Source organism: Natator depressus, chromosome 1, assembly GCF_965152275.1.
Source record: "Natator depressus isolate rNatDep1 chromosome 1, rNatDep2.hap1, whole genome shotgun sequence".
Taxonomy (NCBI): domain Eukaryota; kingdom Metazoa; phylum Chordata; order Testudines; family Cheloniidae; genus Natator; species Natator depressus.
Genome location: NC_134234.1, coordinates 15,480,075 through 15,501,290, shown reverse-complemented (window position 1 = coordinate 15,501,290; position 21,216 = coordinate 15,480,075). Strand labels below are relative to the sequence as shown.

At 40.1% G+C, this 21,216-nt stretch overlaps 1 protein-coding gene across 5 annotated transcripts in view; it reads right to left on the bottom strand.

Annotated features, from left to right (window-relative positions):
- Positions 1-395: 395 nt before the first annotated feature.
- EMSY (EMSY transcriptional repressor, BRCA2 interacting) overlaps positions 396-21,216 on the bottom strand; it is a 53,013-nt gene continuing 32,192 nt past the window's right edge. For 2 of the 5 annotated variants that reach the window (XM_074955245.1, XM_074955259.1), the window contains 8 exons: positions 20,014-20,212; positions 12,998-13,162; positions 12,568-12,723; positions 10,527-10,586; positions 9,108-9,262; positions 5,927-6,490; positions 4,564-5,076; positions 396-2,408 (listed from right to left, as the gene is read on the bottom strand). In XM_074955245.1, the coding sequence (XP_074811346.1) occupies positions 2,214-2,408; positions 4,564-5,076; positions 5,927-6,490; positions 9,108-9,262; positions 10,527-10,586; positions 12,568-12,723; positions 12,998-13,162; positions 20,014-20,212 (2,007 nt within the window). In that variant the 3' untranslated portion in view covers positions 396-2,213. Of the gene's footprint in view, positions 2,409-4,563; positions 6,491-9,107; positions 9,263-10,526; positions 10,587-12,567; positions 12,724-12,997; positions 13,163-20,013; positions 20,213-21,216 lie in introns of those variants that run through there. The other 3 variants (XM_074955252.1, XM_074955267.1, XM_074955276.1) reach the window with 2 other exon arrangements.

Below are 21,216 nucleotides of genomic sequence, written 5' to 3'. Positions count from 1 at the left end.
GACAGGGACATCCAATATACTGTAAGACCACAAGTGACAACAGCTTGGCACAAGCCACAGCGATTCATCTCATCTGCACAGAATTTTACATCCATTTTATGAACAGTAAATATATAGAACAGGCTCATACTAACCCCTTCAATGCCAGATGACTTGAAAAGACAGCTTGCTTGAATCTACTAGCAATAAAATCTGCAGTTGATAAGCTTTGTTGTCATCTTTCTTGTCAAGCTCTGTTGTCACAGCCTTTGGTGGCTGTGGCCATACTTTAAGTACCCCTGTTCTAGAAACACACACAGCTATTAAAACCGAAATATCATCTAGAATGACTGACAATATTTCTGTATTAATTTTTAACTAGAAAAAAAGGCGTGAGGTATTTTCCATTTCATATATTCTCTCTTCTCTCCAACCTGAGTGCTTCTAATGTTATGTAAAATACAGTGGAGGAACAAGTGCTTGTCACAGTATTCAATGTTGTAACATGTAGGCGATGCAGAGAAGACAATCCAATTCTTACCCCACTATGTACAGCTTTTCCATAATATTCAGACTGAACACTTCTCTTTGCCATCATAAAAGATAAAAGTTTGCCATTTAGGCTTATAATTAACAGACAAAACAGAACAAAAATGAAAGTCACAAGGACTTTATAAATGAAGCAACTGCTAACAGTGGCTAAAAACAGAACCAACAGCACCATCTACAGGAGACTGCAGTGTTGTTATGTACATAGATGTTCAGGACAAATATGTTAATCTTTTTAGGCTTCGTATTTTAGTCTGATGAGCATTTCTTCTATTGGAATTTAAAAAACTACAATATCAACAGTAAAATCACATCTTAAAAAAGACTGACGCAAAACCTGTATTATACTTTGGATGAATTATACTTACAGTAGTACTTCAGCACCAAAAATGGGCAGTTACGCTGATAGATGTATGTACAATTGAATGAGATGTCAAAGTCTTAAAATGCTTATTTATAATGAAATCTATACAAAATGGTTAAAAAAACTTTTCTATATACATTTTTTTAAAAAAAGAAAAGTATTGTCTTCATTACCAGAACGTATTAAAACAGCCTCTCCTGTCATTCCACCTGCACCCAAATCTCTCTCCGTGGCTTGTAACTATCATAAAAACCCAACATATTGCTTGAACAAGTCAAGTCATAAGGCTGAGGATTACCTCTGAAACATACAACTAATCAATTTAAGCTTTTAAACCCCCCAAATGGTCATTTAAAAAACAGCATGTAAGAGTAAAATATAGATCTTTAAAAGCCTCAGCTTGCATCTGAATACAACAGGCTGAAGTTATGAGATAATGAACCAAATATTCCCAAACTCTAAACATTTGTTTTAAACCATAATACATTTCTGCTACCCCACAGCATTAGAATGAAAACATCTGCCTGTTTAACAGGAACTAGTTAAGCAACTTGGCCTGGTTTTAAATCATTGCATTTAAATAAATTATCAGAGGTTAATTAATTAGACTAAATGGGCATTTCATGTGCTTGTGACACAAAAAGAAATGTTTTGTACATTAAACTAGCATATTTCTTGCAATATATGAAAACAAAATCCACTACACCATGTTACCTGTTAGTGATTTTGCTTATGTCCAAACATTCACCAACAAGTAATTAAAAAAATAAACTATATTTTATGCTTATTAAACATATGAACATTAATTGAGCTCAAGTGCAAGAACACTAACCAATTCAGAAATTCTTGGGGCTTTTCCAGTACGGTCAGAGAAACCTTTTATCTCACATGCTATTTAAAAATACAAATATCCACTAAACATTCTTTGTGATGGTGTTTCGCTCAATAGCTACAAAAAGAAAGACACGGCAAAGTAAAAGGTCCCTTTTTACTGAAAAGTTTCAGTATCTGGTCAAGAGCTTCATAGCAAGAACTTCTACTCAATCTTTTCAATTCACTGTAGATTTGCCTTTTTTTTTTCTTTTTTTTAAAGACATACATTCCACTGTCACAGGTTTACCATATCTTGGTAACTACATCTTTTTGGAAACAATTTTAAGATGGGGTTTCTGCAATACTGTCTTGTTAAAACACACTGATGCTTCAAGGGTCCAATGAACAACTCTAATAGGCAAAGTGCTCTAATACATCACAATACAAGGACATCTTGGACACTCAATTGCCAAGATGAATTTAAAGTGCACTCCAGTGTCCCAATTCATTAGGATTGTTCAGCAGAACTTTGAGAAGGGCTGGGCTCAGTGCCTTCCTCAGTACTGCTGTCCACATCTTGTTCCATTGCTGTCTCCTCATCATCAAGACGTTGACTAGTAAAGTTATTGAGCTCCAGGAGCCCACTGGGTTCCACTACCACATTGGAGCTGGAGTGACAAGGGATGGAGTATTGAGGGATAGTCTAAAGGAAAGAAAAAATGAAGTTTTAATATGCAGTTTTGGATTAAGTGAGTTAAGGATTTGTATGTTTAAATGAAAAAAGATACTCATGCCTACTAAACAGTTGTAAGAATCCCAGAAACACTTTCCCAAAGTCAATAAGTTTGTTTTCACCCTATTGTTACAATATTGCTAAATTAAATGTAGTGTTAAAGGGATCATTTTGCAGGATTTTTTCACTGAAGGATAAGTTGAAATTATTACAGTTAAAGAAAGGATAGTCATGTGGTTAAGGCAGCTGGCTGGGACTCAAAAGATCTGGGATCAGTTGCCAGCTCTGCCAGACTTCCTGTGTAACCTTTGACAAATTACTTAATCCCTTTGCTATCGGGGCCATCTGTAAAATAGGGGTAACACACACTCACTCTCTGTATGTTCTGTCTATTTAGACTAAGTATTTTGGGGTCGAGACTTCTCTGACTGTTGTATGTACAACATATTGCACAATTGGTTCCTGAAACTGGTTGGATTAATACAAAGAAAGAATAATAGATTTAGACTGATAAAAGTACTATGGTAACAAACGAATATAATAAATGACTAAATTGTTTTTTGTTTTTAATTTCTAGATCATATGGAAAATATATCTACATTTTAATTATTAAATTGATCATCAGATAGGTATTTTGATTTTGAAATTACCCAGACATCACAACCACACCTAAATACTATGGTGATTAGCATCATGTAAATATCTATGATATTCAGATGTAGTAGAGTAAAATAATCAATCTCTTAGCCCTCACTCCTCAAGAGATACAAAAACCTGAGTATTTCCTAGAAAAACTACTTAGTTTCAAGGAAAATATTACAAAATAATTCAAAACATTTGTAAACTTTATAAATAAATCAAAGCTGGCGTATTTGTTTTCATTACAATTTTTCACCATAACAAGTGTATGCAATATACAATAAAATCTCTAATTCAAACACTGCATAAAAACACAATGGCATTCTGTCCACTTCTCTGCAATGAGTCAGTATCATAGCATCATAGAAGTGTAGGACTGGAAGAGACCTCGAGAGGGTCATCTAGTCTAGTCCAGTCCCCTGCACTCAAGGCAGGACTAAGTATTATCTAGACCATCTCTGACAGGTGTGTTTCTAACCTGCCCTTAAAAATCTCCAGTGATGGAGATTCCACAACCTCCCTAGGCAATTTATTCCAGTGCTTAACTACCTTGACAGTTAGGAATTTTTTCCTAATGTCCAACCTAAATTACCCTTGCCACTAAGTAGATTGCTTCTTGTCCTACCCTCAGATGTTAAGGAGAACAATTTTTCTCCCTCTCCTTGTAACAACCTTTTATGTACTTATGTATAATTAGGGTGCTGTAAGTGAGATTTTAGATTTTTAAAATTTCAATACTTTGACAATCTAGACTACGGAATACAATAGTACGTTAAAAAGTATTAAAATAAAACTAAATTTGAATAAATGAACATTTTCACATTTGTTCACTTAGGTCCTGATTCATCAAAGCACATAAGCATCTGCTTAATTTAAGAATGTACGTAGTCCTGTTGACTTCATATCAATGAGACTTACTCATATGCATAAAGTTAATAATGTACTTAAGTGCTTTGATGAATGTGGCCCTTATTTACTAATTTGCAAAAGGTCTCCCAGTCAGTTTGAATTAATGAGATTCTACTATATCGCCTTTATGCTGAAGAAAGTTTTACACTAAAAAACAGGTAAGACTATTAGACGCTGTAAAAAAAACAGGGCACAAACCATATCTCCATGGTAACAGCAAAAGTTGCATGTTCAAGCATTTCAGTTACAAGGTGATTTGGAATATCTAGCAAGTTTGGTTTGTTTCCTTAATGGGAAAGCAAAGCAGAACACTTACAATGCTCAGGAGACAGACAATAGGAATGCAATGACCAGCATGTTTGAGAAATTGTATTTAACAACTCATTGCCAATTTAATAAACAAGTGCCAAACATTTTTATATTCTTAAATCATGTACTGTTTTGGAGTGGAGGAGAACCAAAATAAGGAAAAAAATACTTGAACATTATTCAGATGCTATTCAGGCTTTAGACACATAAACCTAGAAATAGCTGCTTTGTTTTTTTTTTACCTTTATTTTCTCTGCTCTTCTCTTACCTGGATAATAATTTCAGATGAAATCTGTTCAGCTTTCTTTTGGGATATATTCTGAATGTGTATAAACTGGTTTGTTGAAGGCACTCCTTGTGCGTCCATTTTCTTCTCTGTTAAAGCAGGATCAGCAGCAGGAGGACTTGAACAGGACTCTTTACATTTCAGTTGCTGAGAGATGGAAGTTGCCGTCATGCCTACTGCAGTCACCCTTGGCACCTGGATACAAGGTGATGATTCTGCTTCACTAGCGAGTTTACTAGTGGACATGGCCTTGTTTGGGGGATCCACTACCATATGTTCTATGTTTGTGTCAATCTGAGCTTCCATCATAGACATTTTCAAAATGTCTGCTACTGCTGTCTTCACAGATGCCTGCATGGGAAATAGGCTTGTAACTGGCGATGCCAGTTTGGGCACAGAATTGCCGCCTGCTACCTTTGAAACAGTAGGAGGCTGTCGCCCCTCAAAAGTTATCTTTGTAACAGTGGATCCTTGAGTTATAATTGGCTGCTGCACCTGAAAATCAAATTTTTGTTGTGCATGTTACAGCTATTTTTTTATTTAAACCTAATCAATATTTATCTGGACAATACGGCACAAACAACATACTTGCTATTAGGAAGACAGTTGAAGCTCAGTGTTTTAAGAAAGGAATCAGCAGTGATACAATAACATTTAATTGAAGCCTGGGGAAGGTAGTGTTTGGACTGCTAGACAAAGTTTCTAGCAGAATATCACAGCAGCCTCATTTTCTTTTGGGATTTATATCCCCATGTGATGTATATTAATCCCTTCTTATTATTTTATATATGCTTCAAGGGGCTGGGGAGTAGTAGGTTTTTGGAGTTAATTAAAATACATATACAGTATTTCATTTTCCTCAGTCTTTACATCTTCCCCTCCCAAGGAAAGTAAAATTCCTCCTCTAGGTAAAATTATTTAACTGAAGGGTGATGGTGATGTAAACTACCAAGGAAGACGTACAATGGAGATCCTTGGGAGACTGCACCGTATTCGTCTTTATTTCCACCGCATTTTTTTTAAATGTTACGGGAACGGAAATCAATAATATGTTATACCCAAAAAAATAAAAGAAATTAGGGGCAAATTCCATGCACTGTTGGTTGCAGAAATTCGCAAAAAACTGTCCAACAAAATTGACTTGTGAGCTCTATGAATTTTTTTCCCTATATAACAACATGTGCTTCTCTTTCCTAGTGTCAACCTTCTGATGGGGAAATTAATACCAGCGTAATGAGGAGTTCTCTCTTGCCAGGAGAAAACACGGCTACAGCAACTGGGTTGGTGTTTGGATTTTTCCTTGAACAGCGACGTTTTATTTTGCATGCTATCAATATTCTGTTACCTGGCTGGCGGGCTGTTTCTCTGAAGAGGCAGGTAGCTGCAATTGACTCGGGGGGGGTTGGGGTTGCACGTAGATTTTTTGTGCCGTTGGTGCCTGTTGCAGTTTGGGCAGCTGCTGCGTGGTTTTTACTGCAAGCACCTGTACTACAGTTTGCTGTGGCTGTGCCACTAAGGTAGGGAGTTGCCTTTCTTTGGCCATCATGTGGTGTGGGGTGTGCTGTGCATCTGGTTTGGTCTGTGCTTGCTCTTGCTGAAGTGGGGTTAGCTTTTGATGCCGGATAGAAAGCTGGGGCATTTGTGGGAGTTTGTGCTGGATCTGATCAGCCTGCAGGTGGATGGTCTGCTTTTGTTTAGTCTGGAAGCACTGCAGAGTTTTCACTTGCAGTTGAGTCTGTTCCAGCTGTGGTTGACTCAGTTTCTGCTGTTTTTGTGCCTGTGACTGCGTCAGGGCAGATCTGTAAAACAGACCAGTCTGAGGATCTAGGGTATCCATCTCTTCCACTTCTCCTTCCTCAGTTCCAAGTTGTTCACTGTGTTTGGTAAATGCAGTGTGGCTGCTTAAAGCCTTAATAAAAAAGTTACAAATGAAAAAGTTATGAGACATCATCTAATTTACTGCAGAATACACAAATCTAGTGACATTACAGAATATTTAAACTGGACTGTTTTAAAAGCAGAATAGGTCACAGGACTTCAGGCATCCAACTCATGTATAAAAGCAGAAATACCCTAAGATGCTGAGTTCCCAAAGCCATAGCACTTCAATGGCTATTTCCATACCATAACAAGCTAAGCCCTGGTGTTCCACCCACTACCTGCCTTTTAACTGTAGATGTCTTGCCCTCAGTGAAGCTTAGGTTGTTCTTACGTTTGAAAGATTAATTCAGATCACGTCAAATTCCATGATGTCTGAATGGGAAATGGAAGGGATTGGCTGATTCAACAGAGATCTTAGGCTGGTGAATAGATGGTTCCTAGCTTTAACAAGAACCTATTATCTTAAGAGATTTTGATTCTGTTTCCTAACACTGTCTCCTCTCATGCTTCTTGGTGACTTCTTCTACACTACTTTTTACACACGGAATCTGCCCCATTTCCCATGCACCAAAGCATAATCTCTCTCCTTTTCAGACCCAGTTCTTCCTGCGCTGATTTCCTCACCACTGCCATGTCTGTACCTTCACACACACCAAAACTACAGTCCCGTATATCACATTAGAGTTGGACTAAGTTCCTTGGGGGGGGACACAAACACTGTCTTATTACATGTTGTGTACACAATCCTACATAATAACTAAATAGCCTCATTCAGCAAAATTCTACCTCTATAGATGCTCTCTGCAGAGGCTTTGCGACAGATCTTATCTAAATATGAACTATATAAAAAGTGAGTGGTGTACATTTACCCAGGGGACCTCACAAAACTAGAGTAGCTTTATTTTTGTTACTGCTGACAGATAACAGAAATGCTAATTCTTGAATTAGATAAGAAAATTAAACTATTTAAACAAGAACACCCCACAGGCTTCTTCCTCTGCTTTTTACTGGGTTGTCCCTTTCACTTGGGCTGTTCACCACACATTTTAAAGCAGTCTCACAGTTGTGACTTCGCAAGCTGAGAATTTGCCAGAGGCCTCTGCAGTTTGGCACCTTACAAAGCCAAGCTCCAAATCAAAGGCATCCTGCTTCTTTATGGTCTCCAATTCTGCTCCTTTTCCTTCCCCTGCTTCAAGATTAAGGTCTTGTCTAAGCTACAGAGTTTTGTCAACAAAAGTTATGCCACTTTAATTAAACCACTGTTGCATGTCCATGCTCCTTGTGTTCACAGAGTGCATCCACACTAGCAGCTCTCACATCGAAACAGAGAGAAGAGCACTGTGGGTAGCTATCCCACTTTGCAGCTGGCTGCAGAATGCTTTGGGAAGGGTTTGCAATGCCTCATGGGGCAGGTACAGCACCACATGATGCAGGTTTCTCAATCCCATCATTCCATGGGAATCCTACTAGATTGCCAGCAGCTTTTCAACTGAAGTGTGTGTGGGAGGAGCGACTGTGCATGACAGGGTATGTGTGGTGTGGGAGAGAGACAGAGTGGGTTGTGGGAGAGTGAGTGTGTCAGCATGCTGTCTCGAAGTTCAGACAGTGGCCAGAAACATTCAGTCCTGAGACACGGGGAGGGGGACACCCCCATCAGCCCCTGCCCCCCTTCCTGGCTCTGCACAGCACTGTAGTCACTCACACACACACACACACACCACCTCCCCTGCCTGCTGCTGTGTTCCTAGTGCTGGGGAAGAGCAGAATTCCACTTAATGATTTGCTCTTTGCTGCCAGCATGCTCAGCTTTCAGAACTTCCCGGAGCTTTGAAAGGGGAGAGCCGCATGCCTGTGTAGCTGGAATGCAGGGCAGCCAAGTTCAAAACAGCGAGCAGAGGCATCATGGTGGGCATTGTTGGATACTGGGAGAGGCCAGTTATGGTGACAACGAATGGCAGCGTCTACAATGACGCTTTGTCGCTTTAACTTCATCACAAAAAGCTCTATATGCCTCCCGTCGAGGTGGTTTTATTTTGCCGACAAAAGTAGCGTTGTAGTGTGTGCACCTCCACTGCTTTGTCGGCAAAAGCTGCCTTTTGCTGACAAAACTCTGTACTGTAGACAAGGCCTAACATAGAACCTTTAGGGCCCTTCCCCCTTCCATTACTGTGTACAGAGACAGGCAAGTCCTACACTGCTGTCAAGTGGACTCCACACAAACAGGGAGGGCTCATGTAGGCAGCAACATCCTTTCAAAATGGCCAACAGCAAACATGTAGCATATACAAAACAACTCCTCCGCTTACTATACAAGATACATGAGGTAATACCTTACTGGACCAACTTCTGTTGGTTATTGGTACAAGCTTTCAAGATAAAAGATATTAGCCCACCTACCTTGTCCCAGATCCTGGGACCAACATGGCTACATCAGCATTGCAATCAACCATGGAAGATATTGTTAGATAGTCTTTTTTTTAGTCCCACACTCAAGTAACAGCAACTCACAATGGGCCAAATTCTGTCCTTATGCTTGGGTTTCCACTGACAAACCAACATGACGTGCATTCAAATCAAAACCTGGCCCTAGATAATTCACATAGCCTACTTATGTCACAGACTGTTTGGAAAAGAAAAGGTACAACCTGCTGCATGATATGGGTAATTGCGCCTGTGGAAGATGCAGGGATAGATTTCACCACAACAGAAGTCTGTGTTGCTGTCTGCGACTGAGCCACATGCTGCAGCAGAGTCCTCTGGGGCTGGGATGACTGCTGGTGGGGCTGAGACCGATGACTGACTGAAAGTAAAGAGGTCAATGGCACTTCCCCAGAACTAACTGTAATAGCTAAAGCTACTTGCTTTGTTGTTTTACCTTCAAGTGAAAGCAAATATGGATGAAATAAAAATCTGAGTATGAAATAAGTCCTTTACTGTATGCTAGCTTCAATCTTAAAGTGTAGATCTACTATGAGAAGGATCTTAAAAATAGCATCATGGGGTCTGGTGTTTGTTTCAGTGATTTCTGAGCAAGTCTGAGCTCAGTTTTAAAATGTCCCCCGCCTCCCAAATGCTAGTCCTGCAAACTAAATTTGTGCTCCGGGTTCTTTCATACATCATCAGTATGGACCATTCTGGAGTGCAAATTATGCTGTTACATTTTTGTAACTCCACTGAAGGCAATGCAGTTCCACAGACATAACTGAAAATGCCAAAATGTGATTACAGAAAATTACTGATCACGTGTGAGAATGAGAGAACTTTAGGACTCTCAAACCTTACATTAAATGTACAGGGCTGGCAATCAGAAAGTGTTTACTTGTGAAGAATTTGAGCAAATTTTCTCAGAAGTCAATGAGACAAAAAACAGACCCATCATACCTGTTTTTAGAGTCACTTATCAGACTAGAACCACATCAACTTTGGGGCTACAGTTTTGGCTCCATAATTAACCAGATGGGTGGGCAAAGCGAAATAGTCCTAAAGTCAGTTTATTCTATTATCTAACAAAGCAGTCAACAGCATAAGACAACAGCATCAATGGAGAACCCAAATTAGCTTATACCAACTATATCATTATGTAGATATTTGCTTTAATTAAAAAGAAAAGGAGTACTTGTGGCACCTTAGAGACTAACCAATTTATTCGAGTATAAGCTTTCGTGAGCTACAGCTCACTTCATACTCAAATAAATTGGTTAGTCTCTAAGGTGCCACAAGTACTCCTTTTCTTTTTGCGAATACAGACTAACACGGCTGTTACTCTTAAACCTGCTTTAATTAACTTATTCCTAAATGCATCAGGTACTGGAAAATATGGTATGGTACTGGATGGCTCAGAGGAATATGATTATATCCAGATTAACTGACAGTGACTAGAAGTCAATATTTTCTTGTAGTTAGAAGGGAGGCAAAAGTTTGGATGAATATGGAAAGTTAACTTGCCACTCCGAGATGGGGTTGGATAAACTCAGCACTGCCTTTCATGCTGTACCAGCTATTACTGGATATCCCCAACAGTTTCTACAGAATTTAAAACTTCATTTAAAAATAAAGTTTCTAACCTATATGGTTGTGTAGAAATTCTTCCGAATGTGAACCAATACAGAGTTGTCTTCCTGAGTCTGCAGACAGACAAAAAATGATAATACTAAGAGGTGTGAACTGCCCCATTCAATTCAATGGGTGTTAATACTGAAGCCCAACAGCTATTTAGATTTATTTAAAATGTACCTAAAACCTTTGCTCTAGGTGCATGTATAAAAATTCACAACATATAAGTGTCAGTATAGTACATTATTTCACTGCTTATCATTTTAGCAGAAAATCCACCTATTGTGGGATTAGTGGCATACTTATTTGTTTCATATACACATTCAATGACCCCCATTCCTTAAATTCAAATGGGAAGGAACTGGTGAAGTAACTGTAGTTGTATGCTGTTACGAAGGCTGCTGCTGTCCAACCCATGGTTGGTTGCATTTAATTGGTAGGAAAAGCAAATGACCCCTACCATGCACATTCCCTGTAATTCTGTAAATCACTTTGAGCTCTGTAAAAAAAACCCCAGTTTTAAGTTACTGATTATTTTAAGTTCAGGGAAGCGTTAATTGCTGTCATCTGTTAACCTGGATCTGTGGATAAAGAGGACTTCAAACTACACAAATATTGAATGGGGATCTTTTATAAGCACTGACTTAAAATATATACATAGTTCAACTTGACTTTTCCCGTAGATCTTGGAGGAAACTGAACACTCGAATACAACGTACAACACACAGTGTATGGTGATGTCAGGGAATATGACTGACCTTCAAACAACTGGTGATCAGTTTAATAATGTTATAATGTACGCTTACTTGTTATTAAATACTTATTATACTTCTTGTTATTCAAGCAACATTTTAATATTAAGTCAATGCTTTCCCACCAGGGATCCATTGGAGTTATGACTCTCTCACTCACAATTGAAGCCAGATACAGTAAGCAGTATAAAAAAAAAAAGTCCCATCCAACTTAAATCTGGATACCAGGGGGCAAAAGTGGAGGGGGAAGGAGGGAGGGGAAAATGAAAAATGGAAATACCAGATTAGACTTTAATACTAAAAACACTGAAATCATATTTTAAATATATTTGAATATAAACAAGCTTTATTGTGTTTTTAAACAGACATTTTCACCACAGTTAAAACTTAACTGGGAAATGCAAAATGCAAGCATGTAGAGTATTCATTCAAGTGCTGAATTTAAGAAGCTAAACATGCTAACCCTTTCACATTGAATTTATTAAATGGTGCAAATGTCTAGGGGCAGACGAGAGTGTTCCAGTTTATGGGAGATACAGTTTAAATTAGACATGTCCAGAGAAAAACACTGAAGGATTGATGCAACATGAGGACTAGAAAGATGCTTCAAACTGGCACATCACACTTATTCTCAGGATTCAGCTTTCACTAACCTTAACTGACCTACTCTCTGCCTAAAACTTCCAGTTTGGCACTGCAAAACGGATACAGAAAACTTTAGCAGCCCAAACACAAAATGTACTTACCCACTATATCATGAGGATGGCAATTATAATGGAAAATGCCCACCTGGCCAAAAAAAGGCTACCTGCTCAGTACCATTAAGTGAGTTGAATTCCACAAAGTTGGGTGAACTAATTCTGCAAGAAGTCTTTTACCCTTTCACAACAGATACGCCATATAATGAATCCTGAGCTTCATTTTCTACTTTTCCTTCCCAAGAGTTTTCCCCAAAGACATCAACAAGGGCACTTTGCCCTTTCACCACCAGATCAGAGTATGTTTAAATGATATGCCTTGAAACAATGATCTTTTGTTTCATTTTACACCAGAAATAGATAGATGCACATTCTCTGATCTACCAGGGAAGAGTAGAAAGCATCCCATGCCCCTTGATGTGTCCTCAAAGTAGTGGAAGAAGACTAGCATGAATTTCCTCTACAGAAATACTATAATGAAAGGAAGACAGAAAATACTGATCCCCTGCCCCACAAGCAACAATAAAAACAACAAAAAGGCTTTCCACTGAAAACCAGCCATCCTAATTCTAGCATTCATAGTATGTTTTGTAGCCACTTACCAGTTGTGATATATTCAGCAACTAATTCTGATTCTACCACAGCAATGGAAGGGCTTTCTGGAGAATGCCTCTTCTCCTGAGTCATCTGAATAGGAACTGCCATTTGGCTCAGGTCAATGGTAGGTTGTCTTGGTTTTGATTCTAACTTCTCCTTCACTGTTTAAAGATGGGCGGGGGGGGGGAGGGAGGGGAGAGAAGAGGAAATGCACCTTTTAGTAAAATAGATTCCAACTAAAGTTAAATACACAGAAAGATAAGAGAATCAAACCGTCCCAAGAAAGTGGGACATAATCAAGATATACCGTACTTCCAAGCTGAACATTTGCAGGAGCAAAAATACAGAATTTTCATCTACAAAAATGTAAAATATAGTTATTTTAACAATGCAATTGACTAACATGATTCAAAGTGATCCCAAACATCCACATACCTGTTGTCTGCTGAAGTTCCAGCAGTGCTTTTATTGTAGAAGTAGCTGATTGCGATTCATTGGATACATCTTGATAAATTATTGTGGGGCTGGTGTCCACAGCAATTTCATGTTCTGACCAATCCTGACTTCTAGATGCAATCACATGAACGACAGGCTGGGAATCTGTTACCCAGAAAAATGAGGACAAATCAAATCAACCAACTACAACATTTTTATTCAGTATTCATTACAGGTGGTGGTGGTAGCAACACGTATTGTTAAGGTTGCCTAATACTTTCCATTATAAAATATTATTTTCAGTTGCTTATAAAACCTTGCCAAACTTTAACCATTCAAACTGAAGTTTTTCTTAGTGTCTGCCTCAAGCTGACTTTTTTTGGAAAATTTCAGCTGTTCAGATATTCAAGTTATTCAATATTCAAATATTGAACAAAACAAGCCTTAATTTCTTTAAATTTGATCACATTAAGTTCCTTGAAAACCAGGAGTTCCCAAAAAACACTATCAATGTGCAAGCAGAAGTTACTCACCTTGTGCAGTAACTGGAGTTCTTGGAGATGTGTCCCCCTGTGGGTGCTTCACTTCGGGTGCCAATGCGTCCTGCGCTTTTGATTGGAGATTTTTGGAGCAGTGCCTGTTTGGCCTGTGTATGTGCCCCACACATCCTAGTGCCCTGTGCTGAGGCTATATGGCGAATCACACTCAATTCCTTTTCCACCAAAGTCCCCCAAAGGAGATTCTGAAGCAGAGGTGGAGGAGGGCAGGTAGTGGAGCACCCACAGGGGGACACATCTCAAAGAACTCCAGTTACTGCAAAAACGTGAGTAACCTCTCCTTTTTTGAGTAGTGTCCCTGTGGATTCCTGATCTCAGGTGACTCCTGGGGAGCATCCGCTAAGGAGGCAAGAGGTTCAGAGTAGAGTCCAATACAGGAGAGAGAACTTCATTGCCTACAGCATCTGATCTTGCAGCAGGCACCAAGGCATAGTGATCAGAAGTATGAAAAGAGGACTAAGTTGCTGCTCTACAGATGTATACAGTTGGTACATCCTTAAATTAGGCTATAGATGCAGACAGTATATTCCACAGGAGCACTATCAGTCTCACAGGGGGCTGAACATGAGTTGGGTCATAACTGATCTTAATACATTCAGAGATCCACTTTGATATCCTGTTTTGAAATTACCAAACCCTTGTTTCTGTCTGCGATGGATACAAATAGTCTAGGAAATCTTCTAGAAGGTTTGATCCTATCTAGGTAAAAAGCTAATGCCCTCCTCTCATCTAGGGTATGGAATATGGCTTCTTCATTAGTCCAATGTGGCTTTGGGACAAAAACATGACCTTAGTTAAGAATCTTCGATAGGCCCATAGTGAGAATTTCTCTCTGGTGAATACCATAAATAGAAAGGATCTGCCATTAAAACTCCCAATTCTCCAACCCTTCAGGCAGAAGTGATAGCTACCAGAAAGGCTGTCTTCACTGATAAGTTTAACAAAGAACACATAGCCAGTGGCTCAAAAGGATGCTTTTAAAAAGCAATTAAGGACTAGGCTTAGGTCCCAGCTAGACACAGGATCTCTTATTTGTGGGGAGAGATTCGACAAACCTCTGGCTGGGTGAGCAAAGAGCAAAAATCCCTTTATGGGTGTGTGAAAAGCTGTTATTGCCATTAAGGGTATCCTAATGGAGTTCAGAGAAAGACCCAACATTTTCAATTCCAACAGGTAATCCAATACCCCTGGGAAAAGAGTGAAATCTGACAACTGTTACACCAAAGACAATATCTCATCAATTTCTGGAGGTAAGTATTCCTGCAGGTTCTTTTCCAAAAAGGTGTACCTTTGATGACCAGGATCCCTCTATTCCTGAGAGCCATTGAGGAAGCACGCTTGGAGACCCAGAATCTGCAGGTTGGGGTGAGAGTGCCAGACCAGCATCCTGAGTCAGTAGGTGAGGAGTGATCCGTAGATGCCCCGGAGGGCAAGAGATGAGTGATTAGATAGGGATACCAAACTTGTCTTGACCACATTGGTGCAATGAATATGACTTTGGCCTGATGTTGTTGAGAACTTTCAATAGTAATGGTGTTGGTGGATATGCATATGAGATGAGAAAAGCATCTTCCAGGGATTGGGGATCAAGACCACCTCTGGACCAATACTTGATGGATTTTGCATTGGCTGCCGTGGCAAACAGATTGACCTCCAGGAACCGTCAAGTTAATACCACCTTGAGGAGGACTCAAGAGTTACGTTCCCACTCATAATTTAGAAAGAAATTGCTGCTGAGGTCATCTGGTGTTCTAATACCTAGCAGGTATGAAGCTGAGATGACAATCGATTTGGCTATGCACCAATTTCAGAGTTTTATTGCTCTGAGAGCACAGAGAGATGGTGAAGGTGCTCTGCTCCTCCCTGGGGATTGATATAATAAATTCATGCCATGTTGTCTGTCACTATCTTTACTGACTTTTATCTGTTTAGAGATAAAATAGTGTAGGCAAACATTTTTGACTGGTCCCAATTCCAAACCATTGATATAAAGAAGCTACTCTGGTAGTAACCATTTGCCCTGAACCTTGTAAGGTTTCAGATGTGCCCCCAACCCAAAACTGAAGTGTCTTATGTTATCCCTACAGGAGGGCGATTCTGAAAGAATGTCACACCTACACAGATTTTGGTCAGTCCTTCCACCAGTTGCGTGACTATAGAACCCATTGGGAAACAGACTGTAATCTCCCTAGGCTGTGCTTTCTTGATTTGTAAACCATTCAAAGCCATCCCTATAGGCCTCTGAGATGTAACCTGGCATGTTGCTCTACAAAGACGCAAGCTGACATGCGTCCCAGTAGTTAAAGACAATCTCCTATTGTTACTTGAAAACTGCACCAAATCCTTGAGATTCATTAATGTGAGAAATCTTCTGAGAAGGTATGTTCTGCCTGTCAGTGCATCCAGCGAAGCCCCTATGATGTCTAGATAGAGTCAAAATGGATTCTGAGATTGATTTGAAGGCCCAGGCTGTGAAACAGAGAACACATCATCTTCACTGCCATTAACACTTCATGATACAATCTGCCCCGATCAACCAATCATCCAGACACTGGAAAACTATTACACCCAAATGACATAGGTGGGCGGCAACTAATTCCAGAATCTTTGATAATACTCTTGGGGCAGAAGATAGGCTGAAAGGGAGCACCCTGTATTTGTACTGCTCACTGTTGATTAGAAAACAAAGAAACTTTTTTTTGTTAAGGGTAAATAGCAACATGAAAATATGAGTCTTGCAGGCTGATTGTCATGAACCAATCTCCTAATTCTAACAAGCCAATTATTGCTGGAAGAGTCACCATCCTAAATCCCTACTGTTTTACATATCTGTTTATAAACTTGAAGTCTAAAACTGGTCTCCACTCTCCATTCTTTTTGGGGATCAGGAAGTACTTTGAATAGAATCTCCTTCCCCCATGCTGTACAGGAACTGGTTCTATTGCTCCTAAACACAGAAGTGAGGCAACCTCTTGCACCAGTAACTGATCATGAGAAACGTCCCTGAAAAGAGACTGGGAGGAGGAATGGGTAGGAAGGATAGATTTGAAATGGATAGTGTAACCAGATGTTATGCCTTCCAAAACTCATTTGTCCAATGTTGTATTCTCCCATGCAGCTTGAAAATGGGAGAGGTGGCATCTAAAAGGAGGGAGAATGTTGCAGCTGTAAAACCTTGTTGATTGGATGGTTGAGACTCAGCAGATCCATCAAAACTGTTGCTTGGAGGTTGCAGACGGCTGAGAAGATGCAGATGTAGCTGAAGGAGGTTTCTTTTTAAAGTATCTTGGCCTCTTGGATAGTGGCTCAGATAGAGGCTATGGCAGGATGGTCTATGGTAAGCTCAATATAAGGCTAGGAGTGCTCTCTGTACCATCTGAAACCTAATGATCTCCCATTTACAGGAGTATAAAGCCTTACAGATTGCAGTGTGGCTCTCATGTCCTTTAAAGTTCAAAGAGATGTATCCATCGAGTCTGCAAAGAGCTTGCGACTAACAAAAGGGAGGCCTTTGACAGTGCTCTGAACTTCTCTTGGAAAGCCTGACAGCTGCAGCCAAGACTTTCTTCTCATGACCACTGCAGTGGATATAGATTGTGCTGCTGTATCTGCAGCATCCAAAGAGGCCTGGAGCAATGTCTTTGTATAATCGCCTTAAATTGGTCAGTTCCTTTGACAGGTGTTCAATAAAGGAATTAGATCTGTTGTAATTCAAACAGTCGTATTTGGCCATGAGTGCCTGATGGTTCGCTATTCTGAACTGAAGTGTAGCTGAAGAGTGAGATTTGCGACTAAAAAGACTGAGCCTCTTGTGGTCCTTACTGTACGGGGTGGACTTTGAGCTATGCTGTCTGCCACACTCATTAATGGCCTTCACTACCAGGGAATTTTGAGATGAGTGAGAAAATAGAAGCTCTGACTCTCTGGCAGGGACAAAATACTTATTATCCATCCTTCTGCAGGTAGGTGGTGCAGTAGTTGGGGTTTGCCAAACAGTCTTAGCAGGCTCCAGAAGAGCTTCCAATCTTCATAGATGTGGAGGTGTGTAAAATATCTAGGAGTTTATAGTGGGACTCCTGAACCTCCTCTGAGGGAATGTGTAACAGGTCAGTAATTTGGTTCATGAGTTCTTGAAACTGCTTGAAGTCATTGGCCATAGAAGGTGGTGGAAGCATCACAGTTTCATTAGGTGATGAGGAGGCAATATTAGTAAGAGTTGTCACCTCTTTATCCACCCTTGTTTCTTGCTCCTCAAAGGTCTCTTCCTTTCGCATAGGTGGTGATAGAGAACGTTGAGGAGAGTGGGCCCTTCTCTGCTCCCTCCAGCAGTATGGAGACTTAATTGAAAATTGTTGACAACAGAATGCCTACATGCCCCAGCAAGGCCACTGAGAGGGGCCAATGGCATAGGTAGAGGCATTCATCTGTGTTCCCACCATGGGTTTATCATTTGAGATCTATCCTCCTGAAATATGTCAGTGTAGGAGGGAGAGGGATGTGACCTAGAATCCCAGGGGAACCCTGGATCAATATTTTGAGAGTCTGAGGAGTGCTCTTCCACATGCTCCAAGGGAAAAGGGTGGGAGGGGAATAGTTGTTCTGCCTGCGAATTAGGCAAGGGTGCATATGGCACTCTAGGAGATAGAGGGGTCTGTGACCGAGAGAGTCTTGAGGCTGATAAACAGAGGAGACTCTGGCTCCAAAGATGTTATCAGGTCTTCAGGTTACCTAAATTTTTGCAGGACCGAAGGTATCATAGACTGGGTCGAGTGAGAACCTGTGGAGGATGGCTTCAGTACTGATGCAGTTGGTACCAAGTGCTTGGCATGGGATTGAATAGGCTCAATCTGTAAACAGAAGGTATATGAGCAGTCTTTGGTACCACTTACTTTCTAATGTTATTCGGGGATGTGCTTAGCCTTTTTTCAACTGCATCTCTGCCACTCTAGGAACTCAGTACCGACTTTGGCTTAGATGATTGACTCCTCTTCACCTTTGTGGTACTGGCATCACTGCAAGGAACTCCCCTTCGGACCTAAGATCTCTGTAGTCATCTTGTGTATTGGTGACAGATTTTCTTGGAGATTTACTCCTTGCCTCCTTCTGCTTAGAGGCAGATATTGAGACTAATCTCCACTGACCAAGATCTTGATGTGGATGCTGCACTAGTGGTACACCAGGAGGTCTATGTACACAGGTTCCTCCACCCCCTGGATCCGAAGCTGGTCATAAAGCTGGTTCCATTATCAGGAGTTTAAAGTTGATTTCCCAATTTTTTTGGGCTCTACCCCTGAAGGAAGTGCAGATCTTGCACTTACTGGGGACATGAACACCACCCAGACAAGTGGAGGCACTGAGAATGCCAGACACTGATTAGAGTAGCCTCATGGCAGGATAGGCACCTTTTGAATTCCTGGGAGCGCAGCATTCCTGAGCAAACAAACAAAAACTGACCCCCTATAAAGGGGAAAAATCTTAATATCTAACTGTATCTATGAATAATTTGGGGGGGGGGGTGTTGTTTTTCTTTTTTTCAGTGAAAGGAAAAGGGGAACACCTGTTCCAACAACTAAAAACACTAAAAGGTCACAGACTATATGCTAACTAACTAGCTAATTGCTGAATACTAGAGAGAACAAGCACAGGTAAATGCCATCTCATGTTGATTGCGGTTGAGAAGGAACTGAGGGGCAGTTTACCTGTGCAGCTTCTTCTAGCCTTGGTATGGAGCACAAACACGGGTGAGGCGCATGGGCGGGCCCAACGGGACCTACCACCAAAAATCTCCAAACTAAGGCACCTGAAGTGGAACATCCACAGGGACACTACTCAAAGAACAACAACTTTTAAAAAGTTACATGGAAGGGATGAATGGAAGAGGAGGGCTATGCATATGAAAAAGATAAAAGGTGTTTGCAGATATAAACTGACCATTTTGTTTTTATCTAAAGAACATGCTTAAAAATACTTGTGTATCCAGTCTCTTAATGAGTGCGCAAATCTCCTAATGCTACAATGGATGTCACTGCCCAGGTTAGCTGGGGATCAAAGGAAGACCTGAACCATTGATTTTTTTTTAAAAAAAGTAAATTTGATATTTAGAGAACTGATGATTTTGAGGTGGAAAGTAAAACATTTCTGATTAATACTACATAATTCTCTAGAATATGTCATCAACAAATCTCAACGTGCTTTCAGAAGTTAATCCCCAACACCCCTGCAAGTAGTAATATCCTCATTTTTCAGATGTGGAACTGAGACAAGGGGTTACAGGACTCACAAAAAGTCAGTATTTGAAAGCAATTTTCAGAAGTTCTGATCTCCAGTCACCTAACCAGACCAGATGACCATGCATTTAAAACATAATAAAGAGATACAACAGGTTATAAAAAACTAGCTTACATCTTTGGGAGAGGGAATCAAAGCTTATTACTTAGCAAACAAAGTGATTATATTTACCCTGGGAGCTCTGGGAGGACTCTGTAGAAGAGGAGCTGCTATCAGTGTAGCTCTGTGGTTCTTCTTTCACTTCTGGGAGAGAAGAGTTTCCTGCCTCTGCCACCCTGGATGCCTGCTGCAATGTTTCAGTTACCAACTGCCTTGTCTGCTCACTCACAACCGTAGCTTGAAATGTCACAGGCTTTGGTTTTATGAGAACCTAAGAGAAAAAACAATTTCTCTATTTACAGTAAGAGCACTCAAGAAAGGACCAAACACCTATCAGGGTTTCTTGAGTGCACTGTCTCCTGATATGTAATCAAGACAGCATATACAACCTCTATATAATCCTCTTTTGTATGTTCCTGTCCATACAGGAGCATGGCAAATTCCTACACAACCACTTAGCATCTGTGAATACTAAGAACTATATAGATCATCTAATTTAAGGTCTATTATTAAGGTCACAAGCTACTGATTATTATGCTATAAGGAACTAATCCAGTAAAGTACTTAAGCATGTGCTTAACACAAGTGATTTATGGGATTGGGCACTAATTTATTTAGACATACAACAGGTTTTTCTAGTTCTGACCAATTCAGATAAATTCGGAAAGCCTGTATATGAATACAACTTTCTTTCATTTATTGATACAAGATTAAACTTGAACTCTGTTTAGACGTACAGAGTGCCCAGAATTAGGATAGATTCAATAACACAGGGTGCAGAGGGCTAACATACTAGTCTTTTAACTCTACAGTCTAATTTTAGGCATAAACTTTAGAGTATACACTTCAAGTTGAGAAGCCTAGTGACCATATTACATGCCTGTGTACTACAGTTGTCAATCTGTACTCAATGGCATAAGGACCTGAATAGCAGGAGTCAGGACTAAGGTTCATTAGAAGAATTGACGTTTGCAAGAACCTTGCCTACTTTGTACTTGGCTCAAGCCACTGCTATTAAGCCATCAATTTTATGAGCAGTAAATTCAGACATAATCATCATAAAAAAGGTAACAAACAATTTTATGGCACCTATCTTCACAGTACTTAAGTTCCTACATCTAATCATCATATCAGATTGTTTTGAACAGGTTCTGGCAGACAAAAGGAAGATAATTACCACCATATCAGAACAAACTAAGAGTCTAACTTCTCTGATATCCTGTTGATGCCAGATGTTTCAAAGTCACTCCATAGGGCAGGATTCACCCTGCTTCT